Source organism: Asparagus officinalis, chromosome 7, assembly GCF_001876935.1.
Source record: "Asparagus officinalis chromosome 7, Aspof.V1, whole genome shotgun sequence".
NCBI lineage: Eukaryota > Viridiplantae > Streptophyta > Magnoliopsida > Asparagales > Asparagaceae > Asparagus > Asparagus officinalis.
The window spans coordinates 38,509,022-38,529,362 of record NC_033800.1 but is presented as its reverse complement, the minus strand read 5'-3'; the positions used below and the strand labels follow the sequence as shown (position 1 = coordinate 38,529,362).

Here is a 20,341-nt window from a genome sequence, read left to right as displayed (position 1 = left end):
CACCTTTATCACCAACGAAGCCCTAAACGAGCCTCCTGCAGTTCCTTTTCTCCCTTCTGCCTTTTCTTCTCGCACTGCTGCAGCACGCCGCCCTAGGTTTTGTTTGCACGCCGCTTTTCCCCAGCCTTCGCACACTTTCACCTTCGCTGCACTTTTGTAGCCGCCAGCAAAAAGAAAATCAAAGCTCCTTGCTGCTTGCCACCGAAAACCCTAGGCAACCATAGGGTATTAATAGGCATGAATGGTCAATCGGGTGGGCCTTGCTATTGTCCACTAAACAATTTCTTTCCACACAAATTTGTTCACGTGAACTTCCCTTCCACGCGGTTTCATCAATGCATGTGGTCCCCACTCTCACGTGCTCACGACATAAAACAAATACGTCCGCTTGCACTGTGCTAGTAAACATAATCAAAATGTGTTTATATGCCAAGATTTGAAACTATTTGCAAATAATCATGCGCACGGCCGATATTACATACACCGAGGTACCCTTAAACGGTCTCTTACCATACATTTTCCATTCGTGTAATCAGATTTCATACGGTGCACCGTAATTTACTTAAATGGTAGGTTTCTAAATGCAATATTTCATAATATTGTATCTGGGTACGTAAATCATTTATAATTCGGTAAAACACGCTGACGTCCAGATGCATAATTTGATTATGAATACTGGGGCCTATATATTAATTAAAGGGTCGGATCATGATCATTAATTTCTACACAAGATGCATGGCAACCACTCGAAGCGTAAATCTTCTTCTTCCTCATCTTCTTAATTATCTCCAACTACGAGCAAGCATCCATGCACGTCTCTCCCATGGCGACCCTAAGAAGCGTCGTCGTCAGCAAAGAGAAATTGTTGTAGAGGCTCAAAGAAAGGAGAACTAGTGGATATTGGGTTCTCCTATTTGTATAGAGGAACAGATATATATGCTTACTAAATAACTCCTCCCAAACCCTGCTTCAAACTTCTAAGACTTGGGAGAAGTACGCGGCAAAGAAAATCAACACCACAATCCTCGTCGCCCCAGTCCTCAGGAACTACTCTACAGATTTGACAGAGTAATGCCCAAAGACCCAAATTGAGAACATATAAGATTTGAAATTGGCGTTGATCGGCGTTGTGGCTTTGCGCTAGTCTAGTCCCAATCAAGCACTGCAATCCCTTATAAAAGCTATATCAAGTCATCCATATAAACAACGTGGGACTAAATAGACCCTAACATCCACGACGGACCGCATGGATCTGTAAAAACACGAAAGATTGAGGAACTCGTTCTTCGATTTGTTGGGGACAGAGGGGAGCCATTGAAGGAAGTCGAAGCTTTGCACCAAGACGAGGAGGAATACTACTTTCAGAACTTGGCCATGAAGAGAGAACAATCCAAGGTGTTTACGAAACCTTGCATAACTTTGCCCACGATTGTACGCAAAATTCAACAGTTAAACAAATTTTCAAAGGAGCCTAAAGCTGGAAGTGCACAATGGCCTAATATAAAGCTTGAATTGTGTTTAGCTATTACAAAGAGAGCTAATTAGCATTTAAACAGTCTGCTTCTATTGAAAGATCACAGAGACCTAAACAGTCAGCTTCAAAACAAAAGTGCCAGACAGAGATGGCCTTTAATCTCTCCATCGATGACCACAGCTCGGATTGCAGCACACGAAGAATAGTGCCATACCTTCTTCTCCCCTAGCAGTAGCCTACAAACCACAAAAGAAATTGTCAGCTTAGTTTTTAAATAATCAGTATTCAAGGAAAACAGCATTACCGAACTGCTTAAAATATTTTGGCTGGTCAACTATAATGTAGACGCAGTTTTTTAGCATATCATGACATTTCACTTCTACATAATAAGCCAAAAGAGACGCTTTTTCTCCTCCGTAATTGGATCTTGTAGGTTTTTAAGGAAATCTCGAGTGACTAAATGTCTAGCGTGTCTACATGTTGTTTTTATCATACCTAAACAAGACATCCTTCGATAATTCAAAATTGTCTATAAATGAACGCTTTGCAAACATTACATTTAATACAACATATGTCAATTAAAAGTAGAAGACATCAATTATTTTTTAGTGGGAAACTCTTGATGTTCTCTCTCTAGTATTTATTTGTGGAATCTTTCATGTCACTGTTGTTGTTATTAAAAGTAGAGGACATCAATTTTTAGAACTGCAAATGAATTGCCTATGGGATTTCAGAAAGCAAATATGAGACAGTTCCCCTTTTGATTAGAAAACACACTCCATTTTAAATAAAAACACAAAAAAATCTCTATTAAATCATTAAAATGTAAATTTTTTAACCAATGTTCTCTAATTTACTATGTTTTCGCGTGCCAAAAAACTTCAGATATGACAATTACACCTCCATTTTAACACGGATAATTACATCTTTCCTTGTTTGTCAAGCTTTCATATAAATTGACTCTCGTCCTCATTGGAGTTTCAACAACAATAATATTTTTCACTGAATTAATTAATCTAATAACAAACTGTACACTCCCTTCTGCACCAAAGAGTGTGTAAATTTTTACATATTATTTTCTATTTTCCAATCACGGCCATAGTTAATTATGACATTTACAAAGTATTATCACGACCGTACTTAGCTATGGCATATACGAATGGTGCATTTCAATTTTGTTAGGCGTGCTTTTGCATTTTATTCATTATTATAAAAGGTGTTGTGTTCACTTTGTCTCTTCTTGAGTACTATTTTGTGCTTGTAATAAAAATTAGGGTAGTATTGTGCTTAGACCAAAAGGAGGGACTTATCTGTCGTAGTCCCTTTCAGAAACCAAGAAGGCTCTAAACAATGCTAAGCTAAACACTTCCTCTAGCTATACTATGCTTTAAAGAATGCCCTAAGCAATATGATATTAAGAGAAAATAGTGTTCCAATGAGAAAATTGAAAGAACTATAAGGTGCATACTCCCTCTATCTATACCATACTTTGAAGCGTCCCCTAAGCAATACGACATTTAGAGAAAATTAGAATTTCAATGAGATAACCAGATGAATATTGTTGATTTCCTTGACCTCAGACAACTAGCCAAAATAAAGAATTTCTGATGAGGATAATGATCCAAAGGACCAAAAACAGGTTACCTGTAAGAAGATAACAATGGAAAAGTCTTTAAAACTGAAAAAACATAACATGCAATCTAAATTTTATGATTTTTTTCCTTCTATTTAATAAATCTCTATTTCAGACACCAGAATCATCTTAGAACTATTGGATTTCCCAATTTCTGGAGAAAAGTACTCAGTTGGGTGTAGTAGTTTGGCAACTAAATGTAAAGCCAGAGAGCTGAAGAGTCACAATTTTCATTTTGCTGCAAATTCAACCTCTTTCATTTTTTCTGGTAAAGCCATGATTATCCAGAGTCCCAGACTCACAATATACAAGACAAGCAATTCCAGATGATCCAATAGTAAAATAATATCATTAGGTAAATGAAATCAGACATACCTGAAAAAACACAGCTTCAGGATGATTGCATACAGCACATCGTACTGTCTTTGTACGAGGAAGAGTAGGATCTGCTGCTACATCTTGTAGGACCTGAGTGCGTTCACCGACATCATGAGTTATTTCATTTCTATAGACGCAATTGTTATCGGCAACCTCCTGAAAGAAAGGTAACACCATTGGTACACAGATGTTCAGTAAACATAAAAATAACATAGGAAAGGAAGCATATACCTTGAGTGAGAAAAAAAGCACTCCAAAAAAAACAGTTCGGTTGAACTTTTCTCGTTTGTAGTATTCGTATGTTTATCCTATTATAGTCAAGTTTGCAGATAAATCAAAAGGGACATAACTGTTTTAAATTGTAATTAAATGGAAATGTGAGCATAATTCATCAAGATGTCAAAGTTTAGGTTGGTTTTAAGAAGGTTAATCATTCATGACAAATCAACACTTGTCAACCTTTATAGTAGCCAGCTACCATTGGTTCCAGCAATACAGAGCAGGGATGTTGGATCTAACACGAATGTTTCCCCCCATATGTTTAGTTTAATAATCATTTTGCTGTTACTAACTCAATCAGCTTAGCTGTATCTTTGCATTTTCACTTCATCGTGTGCAATTATATCCCTCCTAACTGACATGCTCATAGATCTAAATTACACATGTATCATCCATTTCAATTCCCTCATCTCATCTTCAGTTAAAGTTAAGTGCGCCCACTTGTTACCTACCTTGGGAGTATTGCATACATGCATCTAACAAAATTCCCGATTCAGCAGCAGCCATTTTCCAATACATGGCTTTTTAGTGCCTAACATGATGCATTTCCTTCAAACTTGGTCATAGTTATAGAAGCCATCTCCATTTGACTATCTTGCTGATTCTATAACATCTTCAATCATCAACAACAATCCAAAGCAGCAAAATGTTCATTCATTTCCTGGTGTTTAATTACGCACTACTCTTGAGTAGCATCTAGCAGCGACAGCTATGTTACATGGGTACTTCTAATCTGAAGTCATACCAGTACCCGACACTTACCCGTACTCGTATCCGTACCCAAACTCCTTGCACACTTCTTGCATATATGCATCCATTTATTTGGGCATATACTCAATAATACAGTACATGTTTTAATTTAAAACATTTATCCTACATTTACTGGGCATATATCCTACATTTCACATCCACTTCTTGAAACTTGTTGGACATAGGTCAAGTTAGGAATTATGATTTTGAAGGATTGTTTGGATGTCTAGTTCAAAAACTAGTGATCTTTCAATTTATAATCCACATAATAAAAGAAACATAAAAATGTAATAGGAATTTCAATTCTCATTCTTGTTCTCATTATAGATTATTAATTCTAATATATAATATACGTGTATATAAATATTAATATTACCATATCCTCGTACCCTACATTTTATAAACTTGTTGTGTCCCATACATGTACCTGTATCCATGCAACAGAGTGCTAGTGATCCTAAATAGCAAAATGAATAGCACCTAGATGCTTACTAAAAGCACCTTGGGTAAAAACCATCTCATAGTGATACTAAGTAGCTAATGGATCACTCCTAGATGCTTACTGAAGCCTAAAGGTAAACAATTTAGATTCCATGCAGCAAGTAGACACAAAATGATCATCGGATATGGTATTTTGCTTAAATCTACACTTGCGACACAGAATTTTCAATTCAAATATTTGATCTTGATCTAGACAGTTAAAAACCATTAAAGACCTAATTTGCAGGTCTCAAAATTTCTACACTATTTAACTAACCAACTCTCAATTTAAACCCTCCACTTTGCTCCTCTTAAGGCATTAGGCAAAAACAACTTGAGATGCTTGATTATCGCACTTTGAATAATGTACATAAGTTCGATCAACTTCAACGAAGCAGATCTTTAATATGACTGACCCGATATGCAAGTATGCATATGTGGAAGATACTGAATATGACTGACCAATAGGTCCCTCCCTATTAATCTAAATATCTATATATCAATAGTGTAGGAGTACAGAAAACTTGAAATATAAGCTAGCAAGAAATGAAGCAAAAAGAATAGTTAGTAAGAATAAATACAAGGCTTATGAAAATTTCTATAAGAAATTAAATTTAAGGAGGGAGAGAAAGATATATATAAGCTTGCTAAGATTAGAGAAAGGAAGAATAGGGATTTGGGTATATTAGGTGTATTAAAAGCGAAGATCAAAGAGCTCTAGTGACAGACGGGGAAATAAAAGAGGTGCAGGAGTTACTTTCATCAATTTTTAATGATAACAAACAAACGAGCAAAATAGAGAATTTGACCATATAGTGAATGGTAAAAACTATAGATATTGTCTAAAAATGAGGATTAGCGAAGTTAAAAATGCTCTAAAGAAATGAAAAGCATAAGAGACGTAGGACCGGATGATATCCCTTAAAGTTTGGGGATGTCTTGAAGATATAAGCTTAGGATGGTTAACTAATTTATTTAATAAGATTATCGAGACGAAGAGAATGTCTGATGAGTAAAGGATTAATTCTTTGATACCGATATATAAGAATAAAGAAGATATACAAAGCTATTCAAATTATCATGGTATAAAACTCGTGAGTCATAATATGAAATTTTAAGAGGGTAATTGAGCAAAGATTAAGAAAGGAGACAAGTATATCTGAAAATCAATTCGGTTTTATACCCAAGAGGTCAACTATGGAACCTATACATATTTTGAAAATGATTGATGGAGAGATATAGAGAAAAGAGAAAAGATCTACATATGGTTTTCATTGATCTTAAAAAAAACGTATGATAAGAGTGTCATGAGAGGTAATGTGGTGCATTTTTACAAAAAAACATGTATCTAATTTATATATTGATATGATTAAAGATATGTATGATAGAGTAACAACTAGAGTACGAACTAATGAAGGAGAGACTACGTCGTTTCCTATTACCATAGGCTTACACAAAGGGTCAACATTAAGCCCTTATCTTTTTATATTAGTTATGGACCAACTTAATAGGCACATTTAGGATGAAATTTCATGATGTATGTTATTTGCAGATGATAGTGTTAGTTGACGAAACTAGAAGAAGTATAATTTATAAAGCAGAAAGATGGAAACAAGTTCTTGAATCTAAAGGTTTTAGAATTGGTAGAAAAAAACAAAATATATGGAATGCAATTTTAGTAAAACTACGAAAAGAAAAAAGCTTATAGTATATATTGATAGTGAAGAAATATCTATAAGTAATCATTTTCGCTGAGATAAAAGATGATGTTGTACATCGAATTAAATCTGATGGCTGAAATGGAGGAGTGTCTCGGGAGTCTCATGTGATCGTAAAATACCAATAAAACTAAAGGAAAAATTCTATAGGATGGTTATAAAACCAACTATGCTTTATGGGTTCAAGTGTTGAGCAATTAAAAAACATGTGCAAAAAATGTGTAGCAAAAATAAAAATGTTGTGATAGTCTTGTAGGTATACATTAAAAGATAGGATAAGAAATGAGTACATTCATAGTAAATTAAAGGTTGCTCCTATTACGGACAAAATGAGAGAATAGATTAAGATGGTTTAATCATGTACAACGGAGGCCTCTTAGTCCACCGGTTAAAAAAAGTGATAATATTATAACTAATAGGACTAGGAGATCTAGTGGTAGACCCAAAAGGACTTGGTTGGAAATAGTTAGGAAGGATATGATTATGATTAACTTAACGGATGAGATGACTTATAACAGAATGGAATGGAAGAATAGGAATCATATAGCTGACCCCAAGCATTTGGGATCAAGGCTTTGTTGCTATTGTAGTTGTATCTATATATATATATGTATGTATATATATATATATATATATATAGAATATGAACTGTCATCCTATACCCATTTCACACACACCCCACATGTCCCTCCTCCCCTCCTTATTTATCTAAGGAAGATACTGAACATGAACTGTTATGACACGTGCGCGCACTACACAAGCACCCACGCTGCCCACGAGCACATCGCGCGCACACTTTAATAGGTGTGGCATGCTCCCCAGCACACATGCACACACACACATGCACACATGCCTGCACACTATTCACATAGACTGTTCTCCTATTAACAGAAGTAGGTATCTCTTCCTAAATATCATAACCCTTCGATATAAATTATTATGGCTAAGATTTCACTAAAGTTAATTATTTGAAAAAGTAAGGAGGGAAAGATATAGCTAGCAAGCGGAGGTATTGAGTTAATAGGATCAAGTTGGACTCACTTCTTTCTTCTTCCTCTTCCTGATTCTCTTCCATCGCTTCTTATCTCATAATTACTGAAAATCCAAGGAAAACCAAAGCCATAATAAGACCATGGTGATTACTAAATTCAATGGAACTCAACCATCCGAATCGAACAGTTTCTACTTGATTCTGCTTGATTCTTCATCCGATGGAACTCAACCATCGACAACAATATACCCTATTAGCTATCTTTCTTTATTTATTTATTTCTAAGGAGGAAGAACAAATTTGATCATTCCTCCAACGGTTCTACTATAGCTATTTATTATAAGTTTTGTGATTCCATGTACTCGGTCACGACAAATAAAAAAGCATCTAGCCTACAAAATTGTTTGGTAGTTTTTTATACGCTTCACATGATTCCTTGATCTACCAAAGGGTAAATACCTAATGGGTATCGAAACGAGGAAGATTAACATAAAAACCATGATAATATATGAGCCATGCACCAAGGTTTTCTATAAAACATTACTGTTTGAGGAATCTCGCTTAAGAGGGAACATGCTGGAAAAGAAGGCCAAACATGGGTATAAATGAAAGTATGGTGGCGGGCCCCACATATTTTGTTTACACGTTGCACTAGTAAACAGAGCCAACATGTTTCTCTTTTTCCTCTGATTTTTTTAAATCATAAAAACTCAGTTAGAAGATGGTACGTCCAACGGTCACAAATATAAAATCAGTAGATAGCTTCTCCTCTTACTAGGAGAATAGTCCATCTCATATATAATGAGTTGCCACCAAATTTAAAATGAGTTACCAACAAATATAATAGGTGAAGTCCAAACATTCTAATGTGATGAGAAACGCGCACACATTAGAATGACTTACCAACAGATATAATATGTGAGGTCCAAACATTCTAATGTGATGAGCAACGTGCACACACCACACACTATGCACACACATGTACATGTACATATACATATACATATACATATCACACTTTCTTTAAAAGTGTGAGTTTGGATAAATCTTTCCATGGTTAATATTACCCTTGACCATACATGCACTTGTATCGGTACTCGTGTCCAATCAACATAGATATACGCACATATATATGGACATGTACCCTAATATGCAACAACAAATGCATGAAACTTAGAATATATCAGTGTCTCCCTTGTAGCACAAATGTTTTATGTACTTAAGCATTACAGTATAGTTCTTATACTTTAGCATGTTATGAATTAAAGACCTTCATGTGGCCAAAGCAATGTTTTAAATATTGCACATCACGTAAATGTCGAATGACCAAACTTCATATCAGATTTCGAAAGTCGGTGATATGTATTAAATATCGGGGTGTCATGTTTGACGATGTTTAGGAATTGGTGATAGGTATTAAATATCGGGGTGTCATATCGGATGATATTTATGCATAATATAACATTCTAATATGTAATCTTAACATATTTAATTATTTTTAAATATAAGAAACTACATTGTGATATATCTTTAGGATGACTAAAAAATTATAGAAACTTTGTTCTCAATTGCATCATGAAATCTTCAAAGTGCATAACATTAAAAGAGACGTAGAGAGAGATTAGAGAGAGATAGAGAGAGATAGAGGAAGGTGTGGAGGGGGAGAGAGAGGAGAGGGACAAAGAAGAAAGAGGACGGGGAGAGAGATCAAGAAAAGAGAAGAAGAGAGAGGGACAGAGAGAGAGGCCTGAGACCTAGGAGGAAGAGAGAGAGAGAGAGAGCAGAGAGAGAAAAGGGAGAGGGCAATGAAGAGAGAGAGGGCAGAAAGAGAGAGGGAGCTTACTGTCAAAGAAGGGGAAAGAGCGAGAGTGAGAGGCGCGTCAAAATTGTAAGGGCTAGGATTTTTGTGAAATTAATTGTGATTTTTGAAGTAAAGAGAGAGATTTATCTGGTATTTGGATGGGGTTGAAAACACAAACACAAAAAAAGTAAACAATAAAAAACCCTAAATTGGCCAATATAGCGGATATCAGGATATATAAGATATCGGCCAATATATCACAAAAAATTCTAAAAATCGAAAAGCGCTATAAACCTGTAAATATCATTGTGGGTTGCTGTCGAACCCGATATATAGGCCAACATATCGATGTATCGGCCAATATTTTATACACTAGGCCAAAGTGATTCACGTTGTTCATAAATTACCTTTCAATAGAATTACATGTGGAACATGTGAGAAGGGCATTAGGATCATTGACATGTCCGACTAGTTCACTACCCATCAACTAAAGTTTTTTTTGGAAAAGTGTTACTTATCAGCGTTTGGCGATGGAACTTTCATTGAAAATGAGAACATTTCTAAGAGTACTACTCTATGACATCTTTAATTAATAGAATTATAACACCTTCAGAAAACCCCAATGATGCATGTTATTGCAAAATTGATGTGAAACAAGATGTTTTCTTCCGAAGATAATTATATGTATAGATATAATGGTTTTGGCATAGTTGGTAGGATGCATGAAATTTGTATTGAAAAAGGGTTATCAAAAAAAAATTAGTTAAGCTCATATCACAGCAGACTAGTAGACACTATACTATAGAAGATCGGTGTTAGCTTGACGAGCCTAGAGGAGAATTGCAAAACCATTTTGAGATTTTGGAGTAAAACTTCGAGACATCGACCATATAAAATCTTATTTTGCCTCCTATACATGTCACAGCAATAGCGGATCCGGAATTTTCAGAAAGTGATGTCACTAAATAGTTAGTAGTTAGAAAACTTACAATTGTTCCTGACGGGGTTTCATACTTTGAAAGAAGAACATGTTTACCGATTGATAATACTTACTGAATTAATATCAAATTCTTGATCAATTTTCTGAGCTAAAAAAGCTATGTATGAAAACTTGTTTCACCTCTTGGAAAAAGTACGCAACCTTTTCTTTTTCATAGCAATGCAGTTGAAGTTCGTGCAACCAAATTCCAATGGGTAAATTGAAAAAAGGGTCAGAGAATCTAAATGCAATATTCTCCTAAACCATACAAAATTAACATTTTTTTCAACATCAATATGCAAAAGTAAGCAAATGATAAGTAAGAGAAAAAAATCCAAATTAGTTTAAGTAAGGATTTATCTAATGGAGCATATCCTAATGTTCCCCTTAAAGGATTTACATCCATGGCATTCAACATTTATTAATTTTTCCTATCATGTTAGCCATAGATGAAGCTTACCAACAAAAGCTTGCCACAATCACAAACTATACCCTAATCCTAAAAAGTATGAAACTTTAATAATAATAACTAAATTATCCAAGCCAGTCACTTAGACAGCCGAATTATTTATGTCTTCCCTCAAATCTCAATGAATGAAATCTTAGAACGAAGAAATCAAATCAGTGACTACCTTTTGTAGGGTAAAACCCTAGAAAATGAAAGAACATGAGCATAAAGGTTACTCTCTTCAAAAACCCAAGTCCCAAATTTGCCTTAACATTAACAATGAGAAGTGACTGAACCTGATGATCACAGTTGCGGCAAGCATAGAGCAGGATCTTCTGATCCCTGTCTTCCTTCGGGTACAATATGTTGTTGCTACAACCAACATAAAATTTAAAAAAAATCAATTTAAGAAGAAAGAAAATACTGCACTAAAATAGATTGGTATTAGATGTTTAGGTTAATACCATTCACGGCAGAATTTCATAGTACTCATGGCTGTTGCTGCTGATGCTGGGTCTTCTTCTCCTTGGGGTTTTGGGTTGAAGAGGAAAAAGCTCACGCAGAAGGTTTTGGGGGAAAATAAAGAAAAGATCAGTAATTTTTAATTTGGGCAGATTTTGGCCGTGTGAAAAAGCGTGAACTGCCAGAGGAGATGAAGGGCTAGGATTTGGGCGGTGATTTAGGGTCCGGGTCTTCGGGTTCCAAGGAGGGGAGGGGGCCGGAGGGGAGGCTTATAACGCTAATACTCGGGAACAATTTTGTGAAGCGGGATATTTTGATAAAATAATGTAGGATAAATTTTTATAATTATGAAATATATATTTATACATTTTGAAGATATAAATATTATTTATGTATTTTAAACTTATTATTATTAATTTATAATTGCTTACAAGAATGTTCTTTACTATTAAATAACTTTTCGTTAGGCTATAAGATATTGACAATTATTATTATTATTATTATGGTCTAATGGTGATAATCATAATAGGAAAGAAGTAAAGATAAAAAAAGAAATATAAAAAATAAAAAATAATAAAATAAATATGAGTTCTAGTTTTTTACCACCTAGTTCTAAGCTAAAACTTGGAATAGTTTGAGAGACTAGAACTCTCATTTTTGTATAGAAAAATAAAAAAAGTGGGATAATTTTGTACCATTATCCCAGTTCTAGTTTTGTTAGAGTTCTACTTGACTAACACTGTAAAATTTTGTTCTAGTTTTAGTTCTATGTGACTAACACCTTAAAAAATTATCCTACAAATTATCCTAGTTCCAATTTTAAGTTCTAGGTGACTAACCCCCGTGACTAACCCCCCCTTAGTATGGTATCTCTTTTTGTTTACACTTTTTATAGTTAGTAATGGTGTGAGTTTACTGAGGGAAGGGAAGGAAAGGTAAACAACGGGGGAAGGTAAAGGAAGGAAAGGTAAACAACGGGAAGGGAAGGGAAGGGAAGGGAAGAGAATTGTAATATGTTGTTTGAGAGTTGAGTAAGGTGAATCAAGGTGAAAGGAAGTAAATATATATAAATTTACATAAATGACTTTATACTAATAACACATCAGCCCTTTTATTTGTTTTGATGAGGGTAAGAATGTCATTACACCCATTTACCCTCCTTTACCCTCCTCTACCGTCCAAATCGGGGGGGGGGGGGGGAAACAATTACCTTCTGTTCCCCTTTCTTCCTCCTCTCTACCCTCCTTAAAAAAACTCTCAAACAAGGTGAAAGCTGTATTTCTCTTCTCCTCCCCCTCTCTACCATCTATCCAAACAGGCATAAGGGAAAAGGAGGAGAGTGATGAAAATTAAAAAAAATTGTCATTTTCTTAATCCTTTAAAAGTGGACGGATTTGAAGGGGAGGGTTGAAAATTAAAAATTTTAGTCATTTTCTCAACCCACCAAAAGTGGAAGGATTGGGAAGGAACGGGATGGGTTTCAAATACAATGTTGCCCTATATGAGAAAATTAAAAGGCGTTCTTTTTCATTTGCTTCCCTAATAAAAGCCCTATCAATTTCAACGAAGCAAAAAAATAAAAAATAAAAAAGAGGAATAGTTTCTCCTAAAAAAATTGCTAATCAATTCTCTCGTGGATCATTCCCTGATCCAATCATGTAAGTCTTTCTATTATTGTTTGTTACAGAGTGCAGATGTATATGAAAGAGTTCCCTAGTCTAATCAAACTCATAATTATTATGTTACTAGGTGGAATGCACGTGCACTGCACGTGATCAAATATCATAATTATTTTTTAGGTTTATTTATTTACTATAATATGGTTGCAAAAAACTTTATAAATATCATGATATATTAATTTTTGTTTGAATATTTCCATGTATGGTTTTAACATTTTTGTCTTCCAAAAAAATAGTGATGTTTAAAACCTTAAAATATTAACGATTTAAGATTAATTACTAATTTGAACGTATAATTTTAAAATATTAGTGATGTAAGGGACCAATACGAAAAATACCTATAATTATTAATAAAAAAATAAATTCTTGAATTCATCAAAGAAAAATGGTAGGCTTTATCTAGTTAGTAAGGATTTTGTTTGGTTATGAAAAAATCACTTCCACCTATTATTTATCAGGCGACCAAGTATTATAGATATTCAAGAACTTTTTTCTAGAATTCTCTAAGTTATAATGTGCAAATTCAATCAAGAAAGAAAATATAAATTATATGATCAATTTTAAAATCTGTTGTTGTACTCTTTTTACATCTTCCCAACTACTAATTGATCTATCAAAATGATTACTCTCTAGTTTCATAAAATTATAAATATAGTCTGAGAAATTATCTCGGTAATATTTCCTTTTGTTTTCTTTTGTTTGGTGATTTTTTTGATATATCGACCGTTATCGAAAATATGGCCAATATATCTATTTGAAGATATTGAGAAAATCATGTCCTTTTTAATTTGATTGCGGACTCGAGTTTGGATCGTGTTTGGGAAATAAAATTAGAACCTACAAAACCCACAAAGGCCACAATTCTTCTCCAAATCTCTCCACTCTCGGCTCTCCCAAATCTTAAGCATATTTCTTGATGCAAATTATTATATTTAAATTTCATTAATATGTTAGATTACATATTACAATGTCATGTTATGTATGAATATTATCTCATATGACACCCAATATTACATAGACATCCCTGAATTTTACAATCTGATATCATGAAGTTTATTTGTTTAATATTTATCTGATGTCCAACCCTTTGTAGTAGTCCTTCAGAAGCCTATTCTAAAGTTTTTTAAGCGAAGTATATAATTTTAGGAAATAATTTAAAATCTTGAGACTCATTCAAAATATGATGCTTCAATTTTTCAGCATCTCCTCTACTATATAAATATAAGCTAACCATTGGGCCTCATATTGTATATATGATAAATATTATTTATCAATGGGTTCATATATTATTGTTTATGGATAACAAAGGTTTTAAATCTTTTATAGGCTTAATTGAACTTAAATCTTTTATAGTTTACAGCAATTATATTTATATACCTCCACTTGTATCTTGTTGCACATTTTTTAAATTTTAGATAACATATCTAGCTTGCTGCAGTTAAATATCCTAATGTTTTCTAAAATATAATGTTTTTACATTCTGTCCTCTTACATAAACATAAAAATACTCTTTGTAATTTTCCTATATGAGTTTCATGGTATAATTTCAGGACAATTCTATGTTTTCTACTCTTTCCATAAATACTTTATTAACATGCAATTATCTATTAATATATTATTTTACATTACTAATAATTGATATGATGTAGAGTTTTACAATAGCGTTGGAAGTTTTAGGGACCAAATTATACAAACTTAAAGTGACATATAATGTAATTATAATTAACAATGATAATTAATTTAGTTTAATTAGTATTAGAATAGAATGTAATATCAACAAAGAATAGGGGTAGTATAGTCCTTGAAAAGTTTTTCCACAACTCCCTCTTTTAAAGGGAGTATGATATGATTAAAAAGACATATTGACCAAGTAGCTCACCCTCCATTTACATCCTTTACTTTAAGCAAACACATATTATAATGTACCTTCACATCCTCTTATTGTCTATCCGAACACAAATGAGTATACTACGTCCCTTCACTTTCCACTCCTCCCCTTGGGTTTAAGCCAATTACTCCCCTCCTTTGTATCCAAGCATATATTAACACTTGTCATATGCATCAAGATGGGGTTTTGTATGTGTTGTATGTGATAAATGGATTGAGAAAATATTATTATATGAAGTTTTGTTTGTGAGAAAGTAATCTCAACTATGTTATTATTTTTCTCTTAGTCTTATCATAGAAATAGAAATTTTAATTATAAATTCAAGCTTAAGGTTTGTCAGTAGCTAAAATTTTGAACATTTTCGAATAATGTTTTGCATTACAATCTTCTTCGTAGGTTGTGTTTTGCGAGTCCCAACTAAGCAAGTTAAGAATTTAATGAGGTTACTCTTGATCCACATCAAAGGTGGATTAATCTTAACATGTCTTGGAGGCAAAATTTCATCTTACAAAATCAGATTTAGCTAAACAAAATTTAAGTTCTTAACTAGGTTAGGTCCACTAACATGATCAATGAAATTTGGAAATAATTTAAGTGTCAACTATCAATTAATCATTTAAAGAAAAACAGATCATTGGATACAAAAATATTGGCTAATCTTTCTCTTGTTAAATGAAGCATGATATGAGAAGGTTCTTGAGATCTCATTCTATAATAAAAACGCATATTCAAGTTTTTTCCTGACTAATTATTTTTGGAGCCTTAATATGGGACTTTTGTGAGGGACAGCTAAGTTAGCAGCGATCCAATCTAGCACCTGATCAGAGAACAACAGAATTAGTTTCGATAGGGAAACTTTGGGGGAAAAGCAGAAAGAAATAATTTAGAAACATAATAGATATCTTCATAATTATTGTTGCATTGCATTGCCTTGCTTTAGTGACTACTCATTCTCCTTCTAACATTGATGTTTCATTAGGGGTGTCCAAAAAGCCCGGAGCCCGGGCCCGGGCCGGTCGTGCCCGGGCCCGGGCCCGAGTCAGATTTGGTCTTTTGACCGTTTTGCCCCTTAAAACGGTCAAAAAACGGCTATTTTTCGAGGGTTTTTTGGTCATTTACCTAGGGGGCTGCTTCTATAAATAGAGGGGGGGTTTCAATTCATTTTCTCACAACAAAACTCATCTATTTCTCTCTCTACTACTCTCTTATACAATCTTATACTATCTCATACTAATATACTATCCTATAATCTTTTGTATTTTCTAATACTTCCAACAAATGGCTTCTGGGTCTGATTATGAAGAGCAACATGCAACTCCTACCGATCCAGAGATGAGTCCTCCTACAACAACTCCTCATCCTACCGGTGTTAATCCTGAATCTGGTGGCGACGAATCTACGGCACCAAGAGCTCCAAAAAGGCCGAGGTCTGATGTATGGAATTTTTTTGAGAAGATAGACGTCACCAAGGATGAACACGGTAGGATCATCTCTCAGAATGCGAAATGTGCGTTGTGCGGCCAGATATTCAAAGCTCATCATAAGAGCGGCACCAACCATCTCAAACGGCATATTGAAAAACACAACAAAGGCCAAAATCTACAAGGTGATATCCGGCAGTCTATGCTTTCCCAATCATCCTCTTCAGGTACCCTCGGCAGTTGGAATTATGACGCTGCCCGAGCCCGGAAATGCGTAATCAAGTTTATTGTTCTAAAAACCTTCCTTTTAAATTAGTAGAAGATGATGAATTTGAAGATTTGTTTAGAGAAGGTTTTTATCATGCATTTACAAATTTTTTTTGTCAAACCTGTCAACGTGATATTTTAAAATATTATGTTGAGGAACAGGGAAAAATAATTTCTTATTTTAAAAATTTAAACTGCAAATTTTCTTTAACTTCTGATATTTGGTCATCTAGAGTGCAAACTGGTTATTTATGTATAACAGCACACTGGATTGATGAAAGTTGGAAAATGTTTAAAAGAGTTGTTTCTTTTATTGCAATTGAAGAGTCACACACTGGTATTAATGTTGCAAATTTAATTGTTGAAGAACTTATGAAACTAGAAATTGATCAAAGAATATTTACTCTTTCACTAGATAATGCAAGTAATAATAATGTAGCTGTTGATTTTCTGAAAATAACTTTGTCATTGCCATGTCATGGTGAGCTTTTTCATGTTAGATGTATCTGTCATATTTTAAATTTAATTGTTCAAAGTGCATTTTCTGAAATTAAACCCATGATAGAAAAAGTTAGAACAGTTACTAATATGCATAATGCTTCTGAAATGAGAATTAAAAGATGGAAACAATGTTGTAAAAGAAAAAATTATAAGCCTAGACTAATTCCAAAAGATGTTGACCATAGGTGGAATTCCACCTATGCAATGTTATCTGTAGCAATAGAATATAAAGAAATTATAAATGATTTTATAAATTTTTATGCTTCTAGTTCTAGCTCTGGTAGTGCTTATGGAATAACTGAAGATGAATGGACAGTTATATGTAAATTAAATGAGATGTTACAAGTTTTTTATGATGCTACTATGTTATTATCTGGTTGTTATTATCCAACTATTACTTTAGCTGCTTTACAAATTTTAAATATTCAAAAAAATTTTACAAAATATCGTATGGATGATATTTTTGGAAGTATAATTTTTGAAATGGAGAGTAAATTTAATAAGTATTTTAGGCCTATTCCTCATATTTTTGGTATTGGTGTTCTTATTGATCCATGCTTGAAGGAAATTGGCCTTCGAAGTTTGTTACAATCATTGTATGGTGGACAGATTATAGACTTAGATGATGGATCCACCCTTACTGCTACTACTCATTATTTAGCTATTAGAAATTATTTTCAAACCTTATATGATGAGTATGCAGCTAGATATGGTGTAGCTACACAACAGTCTATAGCTTCGGCACCTTCAGCTTCGAGCACAGGTTGAGGTAAAAGTGTAAGTTTTGATAGGTATGCAATGGTAGCTGAACTAACTGGTGGATCTGGAACTTCATTAGGATTAGAGGTTTCTAAAATAGATGAATATTTATCTGCTTCCTTAGTTAAATGTCAAGGAAATGCTTTAGTTATTTTGCAATGGTGGAAAGTATATGGATCAGTTTCATATCCTATACTTTCCACCATGGTTCGTGACTTACTATCAGTGCAGGTTTCGACTGTAGCCTCGGAATCCGCTTTCAGCATAGCAGGACGTTTGATCGACGACCACAGGACATGCTTAGATCCGTATATTGTACAAGCGGTGATGTGCTTACAGGATTGGTGGAGATACGAGAAGCGAACACAAGGCATCGAACGGATTGCTATGATTGAAGATAAATTTGAAGAGTTGGGACTAGCAGATAGATATAATGATTAGATAATATTCATAAAATTGTAATTTTTATTTCTTAGCTTTAAATTTGAATTAAATTATTTCGAAAAAAGTTGCAAATGATAGTGATATGGGTGAGTAGGTGCCAACCTAGTTGGGATGTACTCATCTATTGTGATGCGACGAATTTCGAAATAAATTTATACTTGTAAAGGATTTACCGATTATTAATAAAGAAGTTATTTTTATCATTTTTTGTACTTGTAATTTATGTCATTTCATTTCAAGTTATTAATTAAATTTATGACATTTTTTATAATAATTTATGATTTATGGTTTGTTAAAATTTTAAACAAATAAAAAAAATAAAAAAAAATTTAAAAAAATCAAACCGGGCCGGCCCGGTGTCCGGCCCGCTCAGGCCGGGCCGGGCCGGGCCGGATGGACAGCCCTATGTTTCATGTGCAATCGAGGCAATTTTATATATTTCCGTTGTAATAGAACCTTATGATTGCTCTAGTGACTACTCATTCTCCTTCTAACATTAATGTTTCATGTGCAATCGAGGCAATTTTATATATTTTTGTTGCAATAGAACCTTATTATTTTTAAGCTCTGTCACTCTAGCTTTATTAGATGATAACTTGTATTAGCTTAATTTTAGAGTGCTTGCTTAATTTTTGGCTGACTTGTAATGTACATCAGAGGATGGAACTGAAGAAAAATCTTCACAAAAAATTCATCCAACAAAAAAGATCAACATAGAGATTCATGATGACAATGCTAACGACACTACAAGTGGAGTCGACCACATAAAACCTACAGTGCTGATGACTTTTAAATCATTCAAAGAAGCTTGTGAATTCTATAGCAAAAAATGCCAAAAATATTGGATTCTGGGGACCAATCTGAAAGCTTTTGAATATAAATATTTTGGTTATGTAGTTTCTTTCCATACTACTTATTTGACAAACGAATACAATATGCCTTTTGCTTCTTTAGGGACTACTTATAAAATTGGTAACTAAACTTCTACCTTATGAAAATTAAAAATATTTAAATTATGATGGCACTTATTATTATTTCAATTATTATTTTATTACATATATGAGGATTTCAAAAATGTTATCTTATTATAACGTATAATTACATTAAAGTATGTTGACAATTAAAAAATTTCTTAATAATATTACTTTTACGTTGTGGAGATATCTATTTGAGTTTTTCTTCTAAATAAAACTAGCTGGCAGTATCATTTTATTATCAAAAATACTATTTTACTAAAATAAATTACGTCTAAATGGTTGAATAAAAATATAATATTACAAATTACAAAATAAATAAAAACAAATTTTGTTTTGTTATTTCACCTTTTGCAAAACAATAACGTTCGTACTGTTGGGATTTTGTCTTTGATTCTTTGTGTAACTTCATGAGAATTAGATAGGGTTAGAGTTCTATCATGATTAGGAGTTTGGGTTTTATCATGATTAGGAGTTTGAGTTCTATCATGATTAGGAGTTTGGGTTCCATCATGATTGGTAGTTTGAATCTTATTCTAATTAGGAAGTTAGGCTAGAGATAGAGTTTTGGTTTCCCTATATATATTCTTCTATTGGTGGAGGAAAAACCATGAAGAAAAAAGTAGAGATGTAGTAGATGAGAGAGAGAGGGGGGGTTTCGTAGTCTTTATCCGTGCAAAAGATTACAAGGAGTGGGCTTTGGAGAGAATATGAGAGTTGATTATGTATGTGAGGTTGAGAGATTGAGAGACGATAGTTGAGTGGTTCCTCTTGTAGTTCTCCCTGATACATAGTGAATTTCTCGTATTGTTGCCCCGTGAACGTAGGTCGAAGTTGGTCGACCGAACCACGTAAATCTTAGTGTTCTTATTCTTGATTGTGGTTGTTCTATCTTATTGGTTGGGGTTGGCTTCCGAGTTGCGCATATCATGGTAGGCGGGGAGACTGAAATTCCCCAACACGTACTGCCTTATATAGCAAGTATAAATGTTAATTCAACATTAATAACTAATGA

At 33.7% G+C, this 20,341-nt stretch overlaps 1 protein-coding gene across 1 annotated transcript; it reads right to left on the bottom strand.

Moving 5' to 3' along the window:
* Nucleotides 1,382-11,643, bottom strand: LOC109850844 (DNA-directed RNA polymerases II, IV and V subunit 9A). Its single transcript, XM_020420912.1, has 4 exons — nucleotides 11,396-11,643; nucleotides 11,228-11,303; nucleotides 3,483-3,641; nucleotides 1,382-1,710 (listed from the first exon to the last, which is right to left on the bottom strand). Exons 1-4 carry the CDS (start codon nucleotides 11,422-11,424, stop codon nucleotides 1,630-1,632), a joined length of 345 nt encoding a protein of 114 aa, XP_020276501.1. The 5' UTR covers nucleotides 11,425-11,643; the 3' UTR covers nucleotides 1,382-1,629.